The 18,694-nt window shown below is 37.1% G+C and overlaps 1 protein-coding gene and 1 long non-coding RNA gene across 8 annotated transcripts in view; one reads left to right on the forward strand and one right to left on the reverse strand.

Annotated features, from left to right (window-relative positions):
- LOC129144592 (uncharacterized) overlaps positions 1–6,513 on the reverse strand; it is an 81,033-nt gene extending 74,520 nt beyond the window's left edge. The window contains exon 1 of the long non-coding RNA XR_008549033.2: positions 6,466–6,513. This is a non-coding gene — a long non-coding RNA (uncharacterized LOC129144592). The remainder of the gene's footprint in view (positions 1–6,465) is intronic.
- CASD1 (CAS1 domain containing 1) overlaps positions 1–18,694 on the forward strand; it is a 78,165-nt gene that overhangs the window by 45,877 nt on the left and 13,594 nt on the right. For 4 of the 7 annotated variants that reach the window (XM_519208.8, XM_063815439.1, XM_063815438.1 and 1 more), the window contains one exon: positions 7–1,534. The exons of 2 other annotated variants lie outside the window; for them this stretch is intronic. In XM_519208.8, the coding sequence (XP_519208.3) occupies positions 7–273 (267 nt within the window). In that variant the 3' untranslated portion in view covers positions 274–1,534. Of the gene's footprint in view, positions 1–6; positions 1,535–15,020; positions 15,357–18,694 lie in introns of those variants that run through there. One more of the 7 variants, XM_054687628.2, reaches the window with a different exon arrangement.

An 18,694-nucleotide genomic window follows, 5' to 3' on the forward strand; every position in this document is an offset into this window, starting at 1 on the left:
TCCTAGCTATTTATTTGCCAGTATCACATATGGCTGGCAGCGGATACAAGGGGTATCTTGGTACTGATACCTGGAAACCCTATGCTCAACATCATTGTCAGCACTTTCATATTTGTTTGTGTGGCACATGAAATTTCTCAGATCACTAATGATCTTGCACAGATTATTATTCCTAAAGATAACTCATCTCTCTTGAAAAGGTTGGCATGTATAGCTGCATTTTTTTGTGGACTCCTCATCTTATCATCCATTCAAGATAAATCAAAACATTAGGTTCCAAAAATTCTAAAAAACCTAAACTCTTCAGGCTACCTTTGTGTGTCTCTAGAAGAGAAAAGCATCTATCTGGAGATATAAATGTGTATGTAAATATAAACGTTTTGGCAAGAGGACAGTTCTGTGACATCTGTTAAACATATGTGGTTGTATATATTGGAAATGTACATATCCAATGTGAAATACTAAAACAAACAAACAAACAAAAAACCAGAATGCATTGTATAGGATTGCATGTGAAGTCTTTTCTACTGAATCTATATTTCCATTTGTAAGTGATTTTAAGTTAACATATGAAGGCAGGGAAATGATTACCTTTCCAGTAAAAAGTATAGATAATTTAATTAACTTAGTGACACCACCAAGTGTTTTGATATAACTAAATTTGTGGTAAGAAGACTGTCTGCACCTGTATTCATTGTGGAACTTCCTCTTTCATTGGAAACTTTCTTACTCAAGAATGACGGCAGTATTGTTTTCTTATATGTGCAATGAAGTGGAATGATAAACAGTATGCCTTTAATTTATATGTGTTCTTGTTCTGATGTTATGTTTCCTGAAATGATTTTTCTTCCTAACTGTGGTTTTCAGGTATGCAAGCCTAAATCTTTGTACACTTTGTCTCACAGAATAGTTCTGAGGCTCCATGACAGGGTTTTGTCATTGTTGATGTTATTGTTGCTTCTTTTTATAAAAAAGCCAAAAATTTTTTTCCAATCCAAACGTTCACCTGTTTCCTTTCCTCAAGCTATACCAGTGTAATACCAGTTACCCTGTGGATCCATTTAATATGTTATCCCCACTAATTAATTTTCGTATATTATTTCCAATATTTGGAAAGCTCTTTATAGCCATTTGGTATTTCCTATTACCCACCTCCTATTTTAAATATTTATCAGTCTAAACTTGTGCAGTGTAGTAAACATGCAAGTTGTTATGATTGAGCTGTATTACCATAAGTAGAATTTTAAGTAAACTGGTGAATTTGGGCAATAAATGTTTTTGCTTTTTGTTTGATTTTTTTTTTACAAGCTAACTTAGAGGTATACATTTATTTATCTGTTGTACAGATTTGATTATGATTTTAATGTTTGAAAGATTGCACTTGTTTGCTTTTACTATGTGTGGGGTAAAATATATTTTCTGTTCACAGTATATGAAAATATGGAGTAATTTAAACAGTAAATAAACATTCTGTGGATGCTTATTTTTGTATTGGCAAAGTATCAATTAAACTATATGTGTTCTTTTTCAAAAATGCTGGATCCATTCATGATTGGTTCAAATATCTAATTATTTCCTCAACTTAAATTTGCTTTTTAAATTGCTTAATATGTAGGGGTAGGTTACCAAATGATAGTTGGATAAGGAATCATTTAGTTATCAGAGCTTCAGAGGGTCATCTGCTTTCCACCAAGGAAGTTTAAGCATTATGGTTCATTAGTGATTTTGCTTGAAGATTTTTAAAATGTACTTATTATTTATTTAGCACTGGATTTATGTGCTACTGATATACCTCCATTAATAGAGGAATATTTCTTGGACAGAAATGTGTGTTCTTTCCTTTTCTCTCTTCTTTTGCCCTTACTTAATCTTTTGACATTTCCCAGATAGACAATTGTAATGATTCATTGCTCTGCCTCCTAGACTGCAGCCTTATAAGTAGAGAATAGTATAGTTATAAATCAAAAACTTCCAAGTACTGTGATCACATTATTCTTGTTCATGTAGCTTGCCAATGAGTAGAGTGCATTTTAATTTAGCTTGTAAGTTTTATCACCTGAAAAAGATTCTTCTTGATGAAACAATTGAAAAAGAAAGATGACCAGTCTCCCTGTGTATTTTGGAAGCACTTATGTCTTCAGTAGGGATGCCGCAGTGAATATATGCTTTTCTCTCCTATTTGAACTGAAGCCTAAAACTTACCTGGTGAGCCCTGTTTCTTCATCACATGTTCTTATTTAATATAAAGCACTATTTTTTACATATAATTATATAATAATTTGTATAATTTAAAAATAATTTATTTGTAGTTAAAAATACTTTTTATATTTGATTTTCTTAATTAGTCTTAAAAGGTTATTGTGGAAGTTGCCACAATGATAGCACCTATATATACGGTAAATGTCTTAATATTTTATTTTCTGCATCGACTCAGATACTGACCATTTGCATTACTCAATCATACCATTCTTTAGAATAAGATTTTTAACAGGATGTTTAGATATGCTAAAGTTGAGATAAAACCACAGAGGTTCTCTAAATTCAGATTTTCTGTAATAGAAATCACAGTCAGAAATCTACCATCTGGCTTTAAAAGGTACTTGCTTGACTGAATTCTACCTCAATCGTTCCTCCCTTCCTTTGCCAAAACTTCCCATTTTTGTGGGTAGCCAATAGAAGCATTAAAAATTCAGCCCATCTAAATTAATAATGTTTTACAAGGATGTGGAACCCAAGTTCATTTATTATTCTATTCTCGAATGACTTTATACTAAAACCTTAAAACGGGAATGCATCCTGGATATAGTCATTGATATCATAAACTGGATGTGTTCCATGGCTTGCATTGCAGACAATTCAGTGTTTTGTGTAATGAATTGGATGTACCACATGGGAGTCTGCTGTATAACAGGAGATTAGGTAGTATTGTACTTACAGATTTTTGGAACAGTTGAAAGAAATTCAATTCTTCACATCATTCAAGAGAAAAATTACCTTTTTAGCTTAATAGTGAAGACTGAAATAAAGATTGACAATTTTGGTTGGCAGTTCAATCCATCTTACCACTTTGAATATTTGTATGCAAAGACATTCAAAAATGATTGCATACATTTATGACTTAATTTGTTCATTCCCCAAATCATAATTGTGATTTGGGGAAACTTATTTGGCAAGGTGTATTCTGGCTCATTTTCTTATTCTAAAAATGGTTTCCAGAAAAGGAAGTGGTGGTCCAAACTATATTCCCAAAATTGTGGTGTTTGATGACTGATTTCCAGAATAGATTTCTGATATTAATTAATTAATTAATTAATTTTTTGAGGCAGGGTCTTACTCTGTCACCCAGGCTGGAGTGCAGTGGCGTGATCTTGGCTTACTGCAACCTCCGCCTCCTGGGTTCAAGCAATTCTCCTGCCTTAGCCTCCTGAGTAGCTGGAATTACAGGTGCCTGCCACCATACCTGGCTAATTTTTGTATTTTTAGTAGAGTTGGGGTTTCACCCTGTTGGCCAAGCTGGTCTCCAATTCCTGGCCTCAAGCGATCCACCTGCCTCAGCCTCCCAAAGTGCTGGGATTACAGGCGTGAGCCACTGTGCCTGGCCTGATTTTCTGATTTTAAATCTTACAAAAATTTAATGGCACTATTTGTTCTGCCTTTCCATATTAATAGTCATAGTAGAAACAAGGAGACACAAATGGAAGCTATTTAACTGGCATTCAATGTGGTACCAGAACCTAAATATAACAATATTGGAATACCCAAATTCTGTATATATGTCTGTGTGTGTGTGTGTGTGTGTGTATATGTGTGTGTGTGTGTATATGTGTGTGTGTGTGTATATATATATGTATATATATGGAATAATTTCTTTTACAATTATGCAGATATTTATGTTCAAAAGTAACCATTATGAACAATTTGGGGGAAATATGAAATTGAATAAAATACCCTTTGTCTTTCAGGGATTCAGCAGTAAAATTGTCCTGAACACCTGACATTTTACATCTTAGTAAAAAAGATACTAAAATTGTTTTGCTTTTGTTTTGTTTTGTTTTGTTTTGAGAGGCAGTCTCGCTCTCTTGCCCAGGCTGGAGTGCAATGGCGCAATCTCGGCTCACTGCATCCTCTGCCTCCCAGGTTCAAGCAATTCTCCTGCCTCAGCTTCCCAGGTAGCTGGGATTACAGGTGTGCACCACCATGCCTGGCTAATTTTTATATTTTTAGTAGAGACGGGGTTTCACCGTGTTGGCCAGGCTGTTGTCGAATTCCTGACCTCAGGTGATCCACCTTCCTCGGTCTCCCAAAGTGCTAGGATATAGGCGTGAGCCACCGTGCCCAGCCAAAAATGTATTAAAATTCTTATTTGGAATTCAAAGTAAAACTAAGAAAAATGGAATAATTAAATGTATTTTCCCTTTATTTTCAAATTAAAATACCTTCAATATTATACATGCCTATGTTATATTAAAAGCTTATACTATCATTCAGTAAAAATAAAGCTTGATTCTATATCTGGCAGTTTTGTTGGTTTGTTTTGTTGTTTTAATTCTTAGGCTTTGTCTTTCTCTTTTCTATCCATCCTTAGTACTTGATTTTTGACTGTAGCTCTTTCATAAGTAGGTTAGTATTTGTTTTGTTTTTAACAAGTCACAGGGTCAAAGTCCTGCTGATAGACGGAATGAATATGCCTTCCTTCATAAGACTAGACTAGACAGGTTTTTGAAGATAACTAATATTGGGAGTGGCATGATGTGTTTTTCTTAGGTTAGTCAGGAGAAAATAGTGGCAGTTATTTCTGGTGTTGAGAGAAAACTAGAACTAAGAATTCAGCACTTTCTTTCCTTGACCCCTTCCATTTTATCCCCACCTCTAGACCCTGTCACTGGGAGAGACAAAGTGATGGAAAAACATTTAGTTGAAGTCTGAGGAATCCAGTACTTTCAAAGTACGTAATGCATAAGGCACATGTAACTGGAGCCCTTTCTCAGAGACTGCAAAATTTAAAATGGAAACTATAAAGAAGTAATACCTGGGCCAGAATATCCAGGAAAAGTTTTAGAGTAACGGGAGAAGTGGGATTTGTAAAGTTGTATATTTGGATATATTATTTACACTAATATCAGTGTGGAATGGATGCAAGAATATATAGATTAATGGATAGAATCAGAAGCATAAAAACAGATTTTATCAAAAGATATTAGAATAAGGTAATGGTTTGATTTCACATTACTGGGGAAAGGTAGAAATATCCTTTAAATAGCCCTGGGACTATTGCTTAATTGAGGGGTGAGAGCGATAAATTCCCATTCTTACTCTCTATACCAAAAGAAATATAAAATGATTAATAGGTTTAAAGACATGTAAAATAAACAGTAGAAAATGTAGGTGAACATCTCATTCTTAGATGAGAAATGACCCGTTAAGGCTAAAAGGTAAATCCAGAATTGCTACATCTATTACATGAAAATTTAAAATTTCAGTATGCCCAAAAACATAATAGAAAAAATACAAGTGGGAACATTTTAGAACATTAATATTTGATAAAAATTTAATGTCCTGGTTCGTGACCAGCCTGGCCAATATGGCAAAACCCCATCTCTACTAAAAATACAAAAAATTAGCCAGGTGTGGTGGGGGGGGGCCTGTAATTCCACCTACTTGGGAGGCTGAGGCAGGAGAATCGTTTGAACCCAGGAGGCAGAGGTTGCAATGAGCCGAGATCACGCTATTGCACTCCAGCCTGGGCAACAAGAGCGAAACTCTGCCTCAAAAAAAATTAATATCCTGGGTATATAGAGAGCTCTTATAGTTTAGAAACACCAAGCTGTTTTCCAAATTTCACTTGGTTCCTAATTCTACACAGAAGGTCACTTCATTCAGATACCTCAATGTTCATTACATAAATAATTTAACTTGGAAGAACATCAGGAAACCACAGTACTCAAAGTTAGGCTTTCTATGGATGCTTTTTGGGAATTGCGGGGAGGGGAAAGATTTTTTAATGGCCACTGTTATGCCTTCCTTAAACATTTTCCAAACTAAAATTAATTAAGACTAGGTTATATTGAGCAGAACTTTGGAACCTAAATGTGCCATCTGTCTGTGTGAGAGCACAGATTGAATTTTTTTTTTTTCGTAAAGAGAACCTCGGTCAAACTCTAGAGTTTTCTCTCAGAAACTACTGATTATTAAACTCAAGTTTGCCTAAAAGATGTCACTCCTACACCAGCTTAATGTCTCATTAAGACAGTTTTTCCTAGAACCCTAGGGTGGCTGAACTCCAGTCATGAACCCTCAGCTAGCTAATATCTATCTCCTGTGAGTTTGACTGTGGTTAACAGTATTTATAAAGGAATGTTAGGGATTTGCTTTTTATCACTTCCTCAGATACTTTAGAATGTACCTGAGAATTAAGTCTGGCAAGCACCTAGCAAAGACCGCCTGGACAGTAACTTCCTGACTTACCCCTAGAATTTCTCTTGAGTTTGAAGCCATTGGTTAGCATTGCAGGACATTCTATAAACAATTCTATGAAACTCATCATTGTGTCAACTGTAGGAATGTTGATTACATCACACAATGGGCTCTTTTTGTGGAGTCTGAAGCTATTCTGACCTTACTGTAATATTTGCACCTCTTCTAAACAGTTAATTTGCTACTATCTTAGGTACATTGTGAGTTGGCTTTTTATGTTTGCCGATAAGAAGCAAGAGCTAAATTTGTGCTCCATCTAGAAAACAGGGCACTTTGGTATTATTTATATTAGTCTCATTCTTGATCCCTTTTATACTTCAGATGATGTTATTTGGCTATATTTTGCCTAGCCTTATAAGCCATCTTACATTCTTTTTTGAAATGAGGCAGTCTAGTAGTCCTAAGTGTTTCTTCAGACCACACCAGTCAGGATGATCAAGAGTCATAGTATATACAAATAGTAGTAGTAATATTTTTGCCTCACTGGTTATGTTTGAAAATCCTAGTCTTCCAAGTCATTTATCTCCTCATTAGGGTCCCTGAGTTGCTCACGAAATGTCCCTATAACAAATGTTCACAGTTCTCTGCAATTTATGAAAATAAGGCTGAAAGTTCTCCTTATCCTGTTCACTTCATGTGTTTCTTTTCAGCTGATACCGTTTCCTTTTTTTTTTCTTTGAGATTACCAAAAATTCCAATGGTAGCTATGCCATTTCCTTCTCTACCTGCCAATTGTTTCCTCTTTTGAAATTGCTGCTCTGTGGACCAGATGTCAGGCTGCAAACTCAAGGTGTTGGTACACACTTGCCCTTATGACGTAGCAATAACCTCTTCTATGGATGCTTCTTACTGCCATGTCAACATGTTCCAGTCTGGGAGTGGTTTCATTTTAGACCAGATGGTCTCCTACTGGGATGTAGTCTCAGCTGACCCCTTTTTCTTTTATGCCAGAGAATGCTGGAGGATTCAGGAAAATTCCTGTATTTTACAGCTTAGTTTTCCTGGCCCTTCAGAAAAATAAGAGACACCGAAACAACCTGATATGATGGTACCTAGGAGTAAGATCTTCCTTATGCTCAACCCTATCTTACATACAAAGGTCTTTGTAGAAACAGCAGTATCACCTTTAGGGGGGCTCTGCTCTATGAATCTCCAATGATGTATGACAAAGTGAGTAGTGACTAAATTGCTGGAGAAATGAGTAGCAAGAAGGAACATGGAACCTGAAGATGTTGAGTGGACCACACAAGAAAAGTGGTTATGCTACCTCCCTCCTTACCCCCTTTTCCAAATATCCTAAACGGAGGCAACATTAAAGAGGCATCTTCCATGCAAGGGTCAGAAAAGGCCTCTGTGGAGATAATAGTTAAGCTCTGGAAAACTCTTATACATAGCTAAGGAATTTGAGGAAAAACAATTTTTTGGTGGTTTGGTCGATTAGAGAATGAAGCCATAACTAATTACTTACCATTTTCAATTTTTTTCTTAAAATGCCTGCTTATTTTTTTTTATCCTTGTGCAACTTAAGGGCTTGTCTTTTTCTTGGTAATTTAGAAGTATTCCTTGTATAATAAGGATGAAAACTCTAATTTTGCAAACACTTTTCCCGGTTGCCAGTTGTCTTCTGTTTTGACTGTTATTTCTTACATTTTTTGTTTTATCAAATCCATACATTTTTCATTAATAGCACAGCCCTCATTTAGCCCCCCTCCCCCACGCCCCCGCTGAAAGCTGGCTACCATTTTTATCACTTGGTATATGTCCAGAGCAGTATCCCTAAGTGTGGAATGTGTTGCCCCCAGAACCCAAAGAGCCTACTAGGCACTAGGAGCTTCTTTCTTTGCAGTAGGGAATACAAGATGCAGCAATGTGTTTTTTATTTTGATGGACATGTCTTGTCATAGCCCTGACTGCTGGACTCTTAAAAAGTGTACTTAAATGGCAAGACTACTAGTCTTTTAATGGCTTATTTCCCATACTCTAGAGTACGCATGTCTCACCAAGACCTCCAGTGTGATAACCAGTTTATGAGCATGATGTCCTCAACATAATCAACATAATATCCTATGGGATGTTTAGATAGTTTAGATCTCTTCAGACTATTTTATGACACACAGCAAAAGAGTTACCATAGCGAAGAAGCAAATGAGTATTTTTGTCTCTTTCATGTGAATGCACACAATTTCTGATTAGAACGGAAAGAACACATTCACTAAGCCAGTAGACATGTACCTGAGGCCTTACTACTCTGCTCTAGCAATGAAACTGTGTCTGGCACAACAGTTGTGGTCCAGGCTACTGCTTGGTTGAGCTTGTTGTAGTGTACTGATATTCCTCAAGATCCATCTGGTTTCTGCAGGGCCAGACTAATGAATTAAAGTGATATGATAGGGACCACTATCCCTGCATTCTTTGGATCTTTAATGGTTGCACTAATACCTTCCATCACCCCTGCGATAAGAAATTGTAATTTACCATCTTTGGCAGTTAGGGAGGCAGTTTCAAAGTCTTCCACTTGGCCTTCATCCTCTATGATAGCTCTTGCCCCACAGGCAAAGGACCCAATTGAGGCTAACTTCAATTTTCAAGTATATAAATTCCAATTATACATTCAGGAAATGACCGCAGGGTCCTGGCTAAAGTAGTAGTAAATGGGGTGCATGGTCCAACAGGGTGGATCCATGGACATAGTGAACCTACTTTGGCCAGAACCCCATTTACTACTTAGTCTTTGTGTGCGCCCACTCTGAAGGCCATGAAAATACTTTGGGTCTTCATGTATCAATGTCAAATAGTTATCAAAAAGGCTGGTTACTCTCCTTTTAACAGCAACAATCACATTAGTAAATGTCTGTAAATCTCTATGAGGGAAGAACTGAAGAAAGCTTTGCAGTACTCTATATCTTTGTCATTGCAATGCAGGGTTCTTTCTCTTGGGAAATTGGCTAACTCTTTAGGTAATGGGTTCCAGATCTGAACATAGTCTCAGATCTGGGAAATCAGCAAGGAATTGCAGTGTTTTATTGGGCTACAGCTCTCAGCCTCCTGCTCCTCTATTCTTGCCTTCTGGTTGTATATGTTAAGTAGCACAGTAATTCGCTGCCCATCTATTTTTCCCCTAGAGACACCATATTCTATTATCTATGTATACTACTCCTTGCCATTAAGACCCTTTGGCTACCCCCAAGACTCTAATGGTAAAGCAACTCTGACAATTATGTGCCACTACCTGGCCTCTATTATTTTGGGGCCTATCAACCCATTGTGAATAACAAGACTAGTTCTGTGTATATTCCCAACCCATGTTTCAGAGTCCCAGGCTTCACATAAGGGTCCTAAATTTAGCGTAATAGACCTGCCTTGGCTGAGCATTTAAACACCTCTGGTGCTCTGTAACCCTAGTTATTAAATCCTGAACTTACCGCCCACCGAAGGTATAGTTCCTCTTTGTAAACGTCCTAAAAGGTCCTGTGGCTGTAAAACTTAGCTTATGTCTGTTAACTGCTTTCAGCTTCTCATCCTCCATCTACAGGACAGTCATACAAGTGAGCAATAACCCAATGACTTAACTGTCCCTGTAGGTGCTCTTCCTCCCAAAACCTTCAAATGCCTCAATTGTCACATTAGTAAGGGTGCTTCCCTCCACCAGGACATTTTCCCAGGTCACCACTAATGGAAATTTCAGCAATTAAGCTATCACCTATCCCAAGGACTTCATGATTCATATTCTGCTTAGTAAGGGCTTCTCGTTGCCTGCCGAGCATGAGTGAGCCAGTCTCCTAACCTCATCTTACCATATACATTCTCAGACCATTCCAGGTGCCAACTATGTCACTTTGGGTTCCCTAGAAGCAGACAGAATCATATGTGCAATACATTTGCTAAGGAAAATACTTGTGAAGGATAAAGGGGAAAGGTACCAGGGGTAGTCAGAGAATTGGGTAAGAAGAGCTTCAGAATGCAATGCAGCTTCAAGAAAGTCTTGGCTAGGATGATGGGGAGCTCCAAAACTAAGATTACCATTGGAAGTGTCAATCATTGAGCAGGAATGAGCTGGCTCTAGTACCGCTTCCATGCCCAGTCATTGGCTGGGATCAGCAGCCCAGGGAGAGCCAGGACTTCCTCACAATAGGTTTTTTGAAGGGAGAGCTGAGCAGCATATTTTCATGTCAACCACAAAGAATGAGGTGAGCATTTATAGTTAATAACAAATGAATGCAGAAATTTACAATTAAATTCATGGGCTTCATCAAAACACCAGAAATAAAACTGGGAATAGAATCATATATATGTGAAAATTCTTAGTACAGTGTACATAGAATTTTATAAGCAAGGAAAGGAGGGAAACAAAATATAATTTAATTTTTATCTAATTTCTGATAAAGAATAGCTCAAGCATATAAACAAAAGAAAGCAAAATGAATGTGATTATAATACTTATAAAAAAGAAATATTTCTTAGTCAAAAGAAATGCTGCAAACAAAATTAAGAGTCAAATTGAAAAATAAAACTTGACAAATAGACCACTTTTAACATCCTTACATAAAGAACTCTTACAATTTTTTTTTAAACACAGGTTTTCTCCAACTTATGGCTGTTTCATAGTTGATGATTCCATATAGTACTTTAATTCCATTACTTTGGTCTCCATTACATAAATAGTTTAGCTTGGAGGGTGCATCAGGAAGCAACACTGCTTAAAGCTAGGCATTCTAATGGAAGCTTTATTGACTTTTCTCTCTCTTTTTTTCAAATGTGCCATAGTGGGCTTTTGGTTACACCTTCCTTAAACATTTAACAGAGTAAAATTATTGAGTCTGTGCTATATGGAGCAGAAATCTGGGCCGTCAATTGACCATTTGTCTGTGATTAAGAGCAAATTCAGTTTCTTCCTGAGGAGAACCTTAGCCAGGTCTTAACTACCCCTCGGCTCATCATGGTGTGGCAGTATGATGGCTCTTCTGGTTAGGCTTTTTAGCATGCAGAAATATTTCTCCTAACCCTGGTGGATCCTCTAGCAGTTTATACTTGAATTTGTACTCTCAATCATCCAAACAGAATGGCTATACTCCAGATATTTACCAGGGGTGTTACACACTTTCACATTTATTCTGCTAACTGTGATGTTTAGTCTTACTGCTTCCATCCTTTTTTTTTTTAATCTTTCTGTTACAGATTTATTTCCTATTGGAACCAAGTCTGTGAGTTCACACCCACATACCAGATTTTGCTTCGTGATTGTCAGAGGCTAGTACTCATCCGTCTTGTTTAATATGTATTTTTTGTTGACTGCTCTTTATTGTAGTGATTTATTTTTCTCTTTTCTAACATGCTGAAATGGCCTAGTTTTTATTTATTCTCTATTGATTTGAGCCTCCTATGCCCTGCTTCTGTCATACCAGTGGTTACCTTATCTTTCTTCAGAATTCTAATATTATCTGAGTAGGGCCATGTAAAAGAAAGACATATTATTGAAACAAAAATGAAAATTGCCATGAGCCCATTTTTTACCTCATGAAGCATGTGTATACTTCATTTTTATCAAGGTACTAGCCTTGAAAATACCAGTGCAGTAAGGGGATTTCAGAAAGAAGACACCAGAGAGTTTGTAAGCCCCTGTCTCTCAACATTGTGGTCATCTTTAAAATACCAGGGAAGCTATGTGGAGAGAACTGAAATAGGAATGTCTGCTGTTGCCAGCCTATGCCTGCTAGCTTCTTTTTTCAAAGGCAAGGTCCTTTATTATTTCCTTGTTATGTATGTATTTTTGAATAGGGAATATATTTAGATGGTTCAAAAATAAAATATTAAGGGCAGATAGTGAAAAGTTTTATTTTTCCTCTACAATTCCTCATCTACCTAGTTCCCATGACTACTACTCCCCAACTACACATAGCCAGTCTTACTAGCTTTTTATGTATTCTTACAGAGTTCCTTTATACATTATAAGGAAATGGAAATATATATTCCTTTAACATTTATCCTAAATTAACGTATAAAGTTCATATGATTCCAACATGAATATCAATAGGTTTTTAAAGAAATAAGCTGATTCTGAATTGTATTTGGAAAAATAAGAATTGCAAGAAAACCTCTCATTTAAAAGAAGAGCAGTATGGGAGGGTACTTTCACCAGAAATAAAAATGAATTATTTTATAACATTGTATGAAATAATATATTAGAAAGCCTCTCTAATTAAAACTGTGTGGAGCTAATGCATGAATAGCTAGTGATACAGAGTAAAAAGTACATAAATCGTCCCATACATGTCTATGAATTTAGTATATGCTATAGGTAGCAACTCAAGTCAGTTACAAAAAAGATGGATTGTTTAATAAATAATACTGGCAAGAAGGTTGTCATTTTAAACAAAATTAAGTTGGATCCCTACCATACATCATAAAAGTATAGAAAAAATACAAATGATATCCTGTATTACTTTGGAATGATAAATTATTCTTTATTCAAAAACTATTCAAAATCCAGAAGTCATAAAAGATTGACAAAATCTGCTATATTAGAAAAAATTTTTTGCAAAGCAAAAACAAGTAAATCCAAAGATAGACTGAGAAAAGGCATTTGTATCTTATATTATAGACAAAAGGCTAATCTCCCCAAAATGTAAAGACTTCCTAGGCATTGATGATAAAAGAACAAACGACAGATAAGTGAAGTGGGTGCTATGGTCTGAATGTGTATTAATTAATATGTTGAAACCTAATCACCAATGTGATGGTATTTGGAGATTGGGCCTTTGGGAGATGATTAGGTCCTGAGGGCAAACCCTCATGAATGGGATTATTGCCCTTTTAAAAGAAGCCCCAGGGAGTTTCCTTGCCCCTTCCACCATGTGTGGACACAGAAAATGGCTATCTAGGAATCAGGAAATGGACCCTTTCCAGACATCAACTCTACCAGCACTTTGATCTTGTACTTCCTAGCCTTCCATACTGTAAGAAATAAATTTCTGTTGTTCATAAACTACCCAGTCTCTGGTATATATTATAGCAGCCCAAATGGACTAAGAGGGGAAGCAGTATAAGCAAACTATTCACAGAAAGGGAAATATTAATGCCTTTGAAATATATGATAAGATACAAGTTGATAAGACACTGTTGAGTGAAGGTTATGGCAGGACAGCACAGATGCATTGCTGTGGGAATATAAATTACTAGGGTCCCCATGGAGGGCAGTCTAGATATACATATTAAAAAATGCATATACCACATCTGGTAACTTATACTCATATTGGTGGAAAAGGGTATATAAATAAGGTCATTCACTGCAGTATTACTTGTAATTGTAATTGATTGTACAATTGATAATTGTAATTGGAACTAACATCATCAATAAAGGAATAGTGGATTGATGATGTGGTAACCATACTATATAACACCATGTAGTGCTAACAAAGAATGGGGAGATTATGTATTTATAGGGAAAAGTCCCAAGGAATATTGCTAAGTGAAAAAAAAATTTCAGAAATCTGAGTATATTTTGTTTTTAAAAAGACAGGGTCTCACTCTGTCACCCAGGCTGGAGAGCAGTGGTGCAGTTTTGGCTCACTGCAGCCTCAACCTCCTGGGCTCAAGTAATCCTCCTGTCTCAGCCTCCCAAGTAGTTTGGCACCTCTGTGCTTGGCCAGTTTTTACATTTTTTGTATAGATAGGAGTCTATCTATGTTGTCCAGACTGGTCTAAAAATCCGGGCCTCAAGTGGTCCTCCCACCTCAGCCTCCCAAAGTACTAGGATTACAGGTGTGAGCCACCACACCAGGCATGAAGTGTGTCTCTTGTAGACAGCATATAGTTGGATCATTAAAAAAACTCCATTCTACCAATCTCTGACTTTTTTTTTTTCTTTTTTGAGACAGAGTCTTACTCTGTCACCCAGGCTGGAGTGCAGTGGTGTGATCTCGGCTCACTGCAAACTCCGCCTCCCGGGTTCATGCTATTCTCTTGCCTCAGCCTCCCGAGTAGCTGGGACTACAGGTGTCTGCCACCATGCCCAGCTAATTTTTTGTATTTTTAGTAGAGACAGGGTTTCACCATGTTAGACAGGATGGTCTTGATCTCCTGACCTTGTGATCCGCCTGCCTCAGCCTCCCAAAGTGCTGGGATTACAGGCGTGAGCCACCGCACCTGGCCCAATCTCTGACTTTTCATTGCAAAGTTTAATCCATTTAAAATACAAGGATTTACTTCTGCCATTTTATTAATTATTTTCTGCCTGTCTTATTATTTTTTGTCCCCTATTTCCTCCACTACTGCCTCTTTTCATGTTTAGTTGATTTTTCTGTAGTGAAAGGTTTTGATTCCCTTCTCACTTCTTTTTGTGTACCTTCTATAATTATTTCCTTTGTTATTACTATGGGATTCATATTTAACATCCTAAATTTGAATTGATAACTGCAATAGCATACAAAATCTCTGCTTCTATACAACTGTATCCCCTTTTATGTTATTGATGTCACAAATTACATTTTTATGCATTGTGTGCCCAATAATATAGATTTATGTTTTACAAATTTGTCTTTTTTTGGCAGGGGGATGGAGTCTCCCTCTGTCACCCAGGCTGGAGTGCAGTGGCGTGATCTCGGCTCACTGCAACATCCACCTCCCAGGTTCAAGTGATTCTCCTGCCCCAGCCTCCTGAGTAGCTGGGACTATAGACGTGCACCACCATGCCCAGTTAATTTTTCTATTTTTAGTGGAGACCGGGTTTCACCATGTTGGCCAGGCTGATCTCCAACTCCGGACCTCAGGCGATCCAACCACCTTGGCCTCCCAAAGTGCTGGGATTACAGGAATGAGTCACATGTCCAGCCCATGTTTGTCTTTTAAATCATGTAGAAAATTAAAAGTGGAGATATAAAGCAAAATTACAATAGTATCAGCTTTTTTATTTGCTGATGTATTTAACTTTACTGGAGATCTTTATTTCTTTATATGGCTTTGAGTTACTGTTGAGAGTCCTTTACCCTGAAGTACTACCTTGAGCATTTCTTGTAAGACAGGTCTATTGGTAAGAGAATGCTTCAGCTTTTCTTTATCTGGAAATGTCTTAAATTCTCCTTTTTTTTTTTTTTTTTTTTTTTTTTGAGACAGAGTCTCACTGTGTCACCAAGGCTGGAAAGCAATAGTGCAATCACAGCTCACTGCAGTCTTGACCTCCCAGGCTTAAGTGATCCTCCCACTGCAGCCTCCCAAGTAGCTGGTACCACAGGCCCATGCCACCATGCCTGGCTAATTGTTTAATTTTTGTAGAGACAAGGTCTCCCTATGTAGCCCAGGCTGATCTTGAACTCCTGGGCTCAAGCAATCCTCCTGCTTCAGCCTCGCAAAGTACTGGGATTACAGGCATGAGCCACCATGTCCAGTCACACACTTCCCACCCCCATTTTTGAAGGACAGTTTTGCCAGACATAGAATTCTTAGTTGACAGGTTCTGCACTGCCCCCACCCCTGCAGGATGTAATAATTATGAGGAGCTTGATCCAGAAAACCTAAACTGCCTTGAACTTATTTTTAGTAGAAATTTGGATTTTAAGGGTGCTGCCAGTGAAGGCTCAAAAGAAAATAAGAAACAGTATTTGAACCTGCATGAAGGGAGGTTCTTGTCATGTAGTGGTAGAAAGCTTAGGGAAATTGTTTCCTGGAAACAGAACTCACAAATGGTAAACTTAGATACGTAGTTAAAGATATTTCCAAGCAAGGTATTGAAGATATGCCTGGTTTGCTTACAGTAAAAAGTGAGAGAAAGGAGACAAAAAGTAACCAAGACTGGATGACTTTTAAAATTCCAGCTTCTCTGTGTGGCAAAATAAGCCTAGAATCAGAAATGGCTGCCAAAAGTGTGGCACAAAAAGATGGTCGAGTGTATGACTGTACAACCTTTTACTAAAACCTCAAAAAAAAAAAAAAAAAGGTCAGAAGATGAAGTTGTATAAATGACATTTGCAAGAGATTAAGGTTGTGCCTTACAGATCTTCCCAAACTAGGGGGCTTCTAGGAAACATAGAAGTGGTGTCCCTCAGCAGGAGGCCAAAATAGAGAAGGAATTCTCTCAGAAACATCTGGGATTGTGGCTTTTGTCTAATGAAGTTAATATCCATGAAATCCATGGGATGCCCTTAACATTTTTTCTTTCATTTTGACCTTGGAGAATCTGATGATTATGTGTCTCAGGGTTGATCTTCTCCTGGAGTATTCTACTGGGACTCTCTAGATTTCCTAAATGTGAATGAGATTACAGACATGAGCCACCATGCCTGGCTAATAATTTTTACCTTAAAGTTTATTTTTCTGATATCATATTCCAGCTTTCTTTTGGTCAACATTTTCCTGGAATATCTTTTCTTCTGTAATTTCACTTTCAACTTATTTGAGTCTCTGAATCTCAGTTGTGTCTCTTGAAGACAACATATAGTTGGATTATGTTTTTTTGTTGGCTTGGCTTGGTTGTTGGTGGTATATAGGAATGCTAGTGATTTTTGTACATGCATCATTTCTCTAATGATCATTGATATTGAACTTTTCTTCATATGCTTGGCCACATGTATGTGTTCTTTTGAAAAGTGTCAATTTATATCCTTTGCCCACTTTTTAATGGGGATGTTTGTTTTTCTCTTGTAAATTTGTTTAAGTTCCTTATTGATGCTGGATATTAGACCTTTATTAGATGCATAGTTTGCAAGTATTTGCTCCCATTCTGTAGGTTGTCTGTTCACTTTGTTGATAGTTTCTTTTGCTGTGCAGAAGCTCTTTAAGTTTAATTAGATCCCATTTGTCATTTTTTTGCTTTTGTTTTTATTGCTTTTGGTGTCTTTGTCATGAAATCTTTGCCCATTCCTATGTCCGGGATGGTATTGTCTAGGTTGTCTTTCAGGGTTTTTATAATTTGGGGTTTTATGTTTAAGCCTTTAGTCCATCTTGAGTTGATTTTTTATATGGTGTAAGGAAGGAGACAAATTCCAATCTTCTGCATATGGCTAGGCAGTTATCCTAGCACCATTTATTGAATAGGGAGTCTTTTCCCCATTGCATGTTTTGTCAGCTTTGTTGAAGATCAGATGGTCATAGGGCTGCAGTCTTATATCCTCTATTCTGTTCCATTGGTCTGTGTTCCTGTTTTTGTACCAGCACCATGCTGTTTTGGTTACTGTAGCACTGTAGTATAGTTTGAGGCATCAGGTAACACAGTGCCTCCAGCACTGTTCTTGGTGCTTAGGACTGCTTTGGCTATTCAGGCTCATTTTGGTTCCATATGAATTTTAAAATAGTTTTTTTTCTAGTTCTGTGAAGAGTGTCATTGGTAGTTTGATGGGAATAGCATTGAATCTGTAAATTGCGTTGGGCAGTATGCCCATTTTAATAATATCGGTCCTTCCCGTCCATGAGCGTGGGAAGTTTTTCCATTTGTTTGTGTCTTCTCTGATTTCTTTGAGCAGTGTTTTGTAATTCTCATTGTAGAGATCTTTCACCTCCCTGATTAGCTGTATCTTAGGTATTTTATCCTTTTTCTGGCAATTGTGAATGGAATTGCCTTTCTGATTTGACTCCTGGCTTGGCTGTTGTTGGTGTATAGAAATGCTAGTGATTTTTGTACATTGATTTTGTATCCTGAAACTTTGCTGTAGTTGCTTATTAGTGAAAGGAGCTTTTGGGCTGAGACTATTGGGTTTTTCAGGATGTAGAATCATGTTTGTCTGCAAACAGAATAGTTTGATATCCGCTTTTCCTGTTTGGATGCCCTTTATTTCTTTCTCTTGCTTGATTGTTCTGGCTAGGACTTCCAGTACTATCTTGAATAGGAGTGATGAGAGAGGGAATTCTTGTCTTGTACTGATTTTTAAGGAGAATGCTTTCAGCTTTTGCCCATTCAGTATAATGTTGGCTGTGGGTTTGTCATAGATGGCTCTCATTATTTTGAAGTATGTTCCTTCAATACCTAGTTTATTGGGAGTTTTTAATATGAAGTGGTGTTGAATTTTATTGAAAGCCTTTTCTGCATCTATTGAGATAACCATATGGTTTTTGTCTGTACTTTTGTTTATGTGATTAATCACATTTATTGATTTGTGTATGTTGAACCAACTTTGAATCCCAGGATGAAACCTACTTGATTGTGGTGGATTAGCTTTTTGATGTGCGCTGGATTCAGTTTGCAAGTATTTTGTTGGGGATTTTTGCATCAATATTCATCAAGGATATTGGCCTG

Source organism: Pan troglodytes, chromosome 6, assembly GCF_028858775.2.
Source record: "Pan troglodytes isolate AG18354 chromosome 6, NHGRI_mPanTro3-v2.0_pri, whole genome shotgun sequence".
Classification (NCBI taxonomy): domain Eukaryota; kingdom Metazoa; phylum Chordata; class Mammalia; order Primates; family Hominidae; genus Pan; species Pan troglodytes.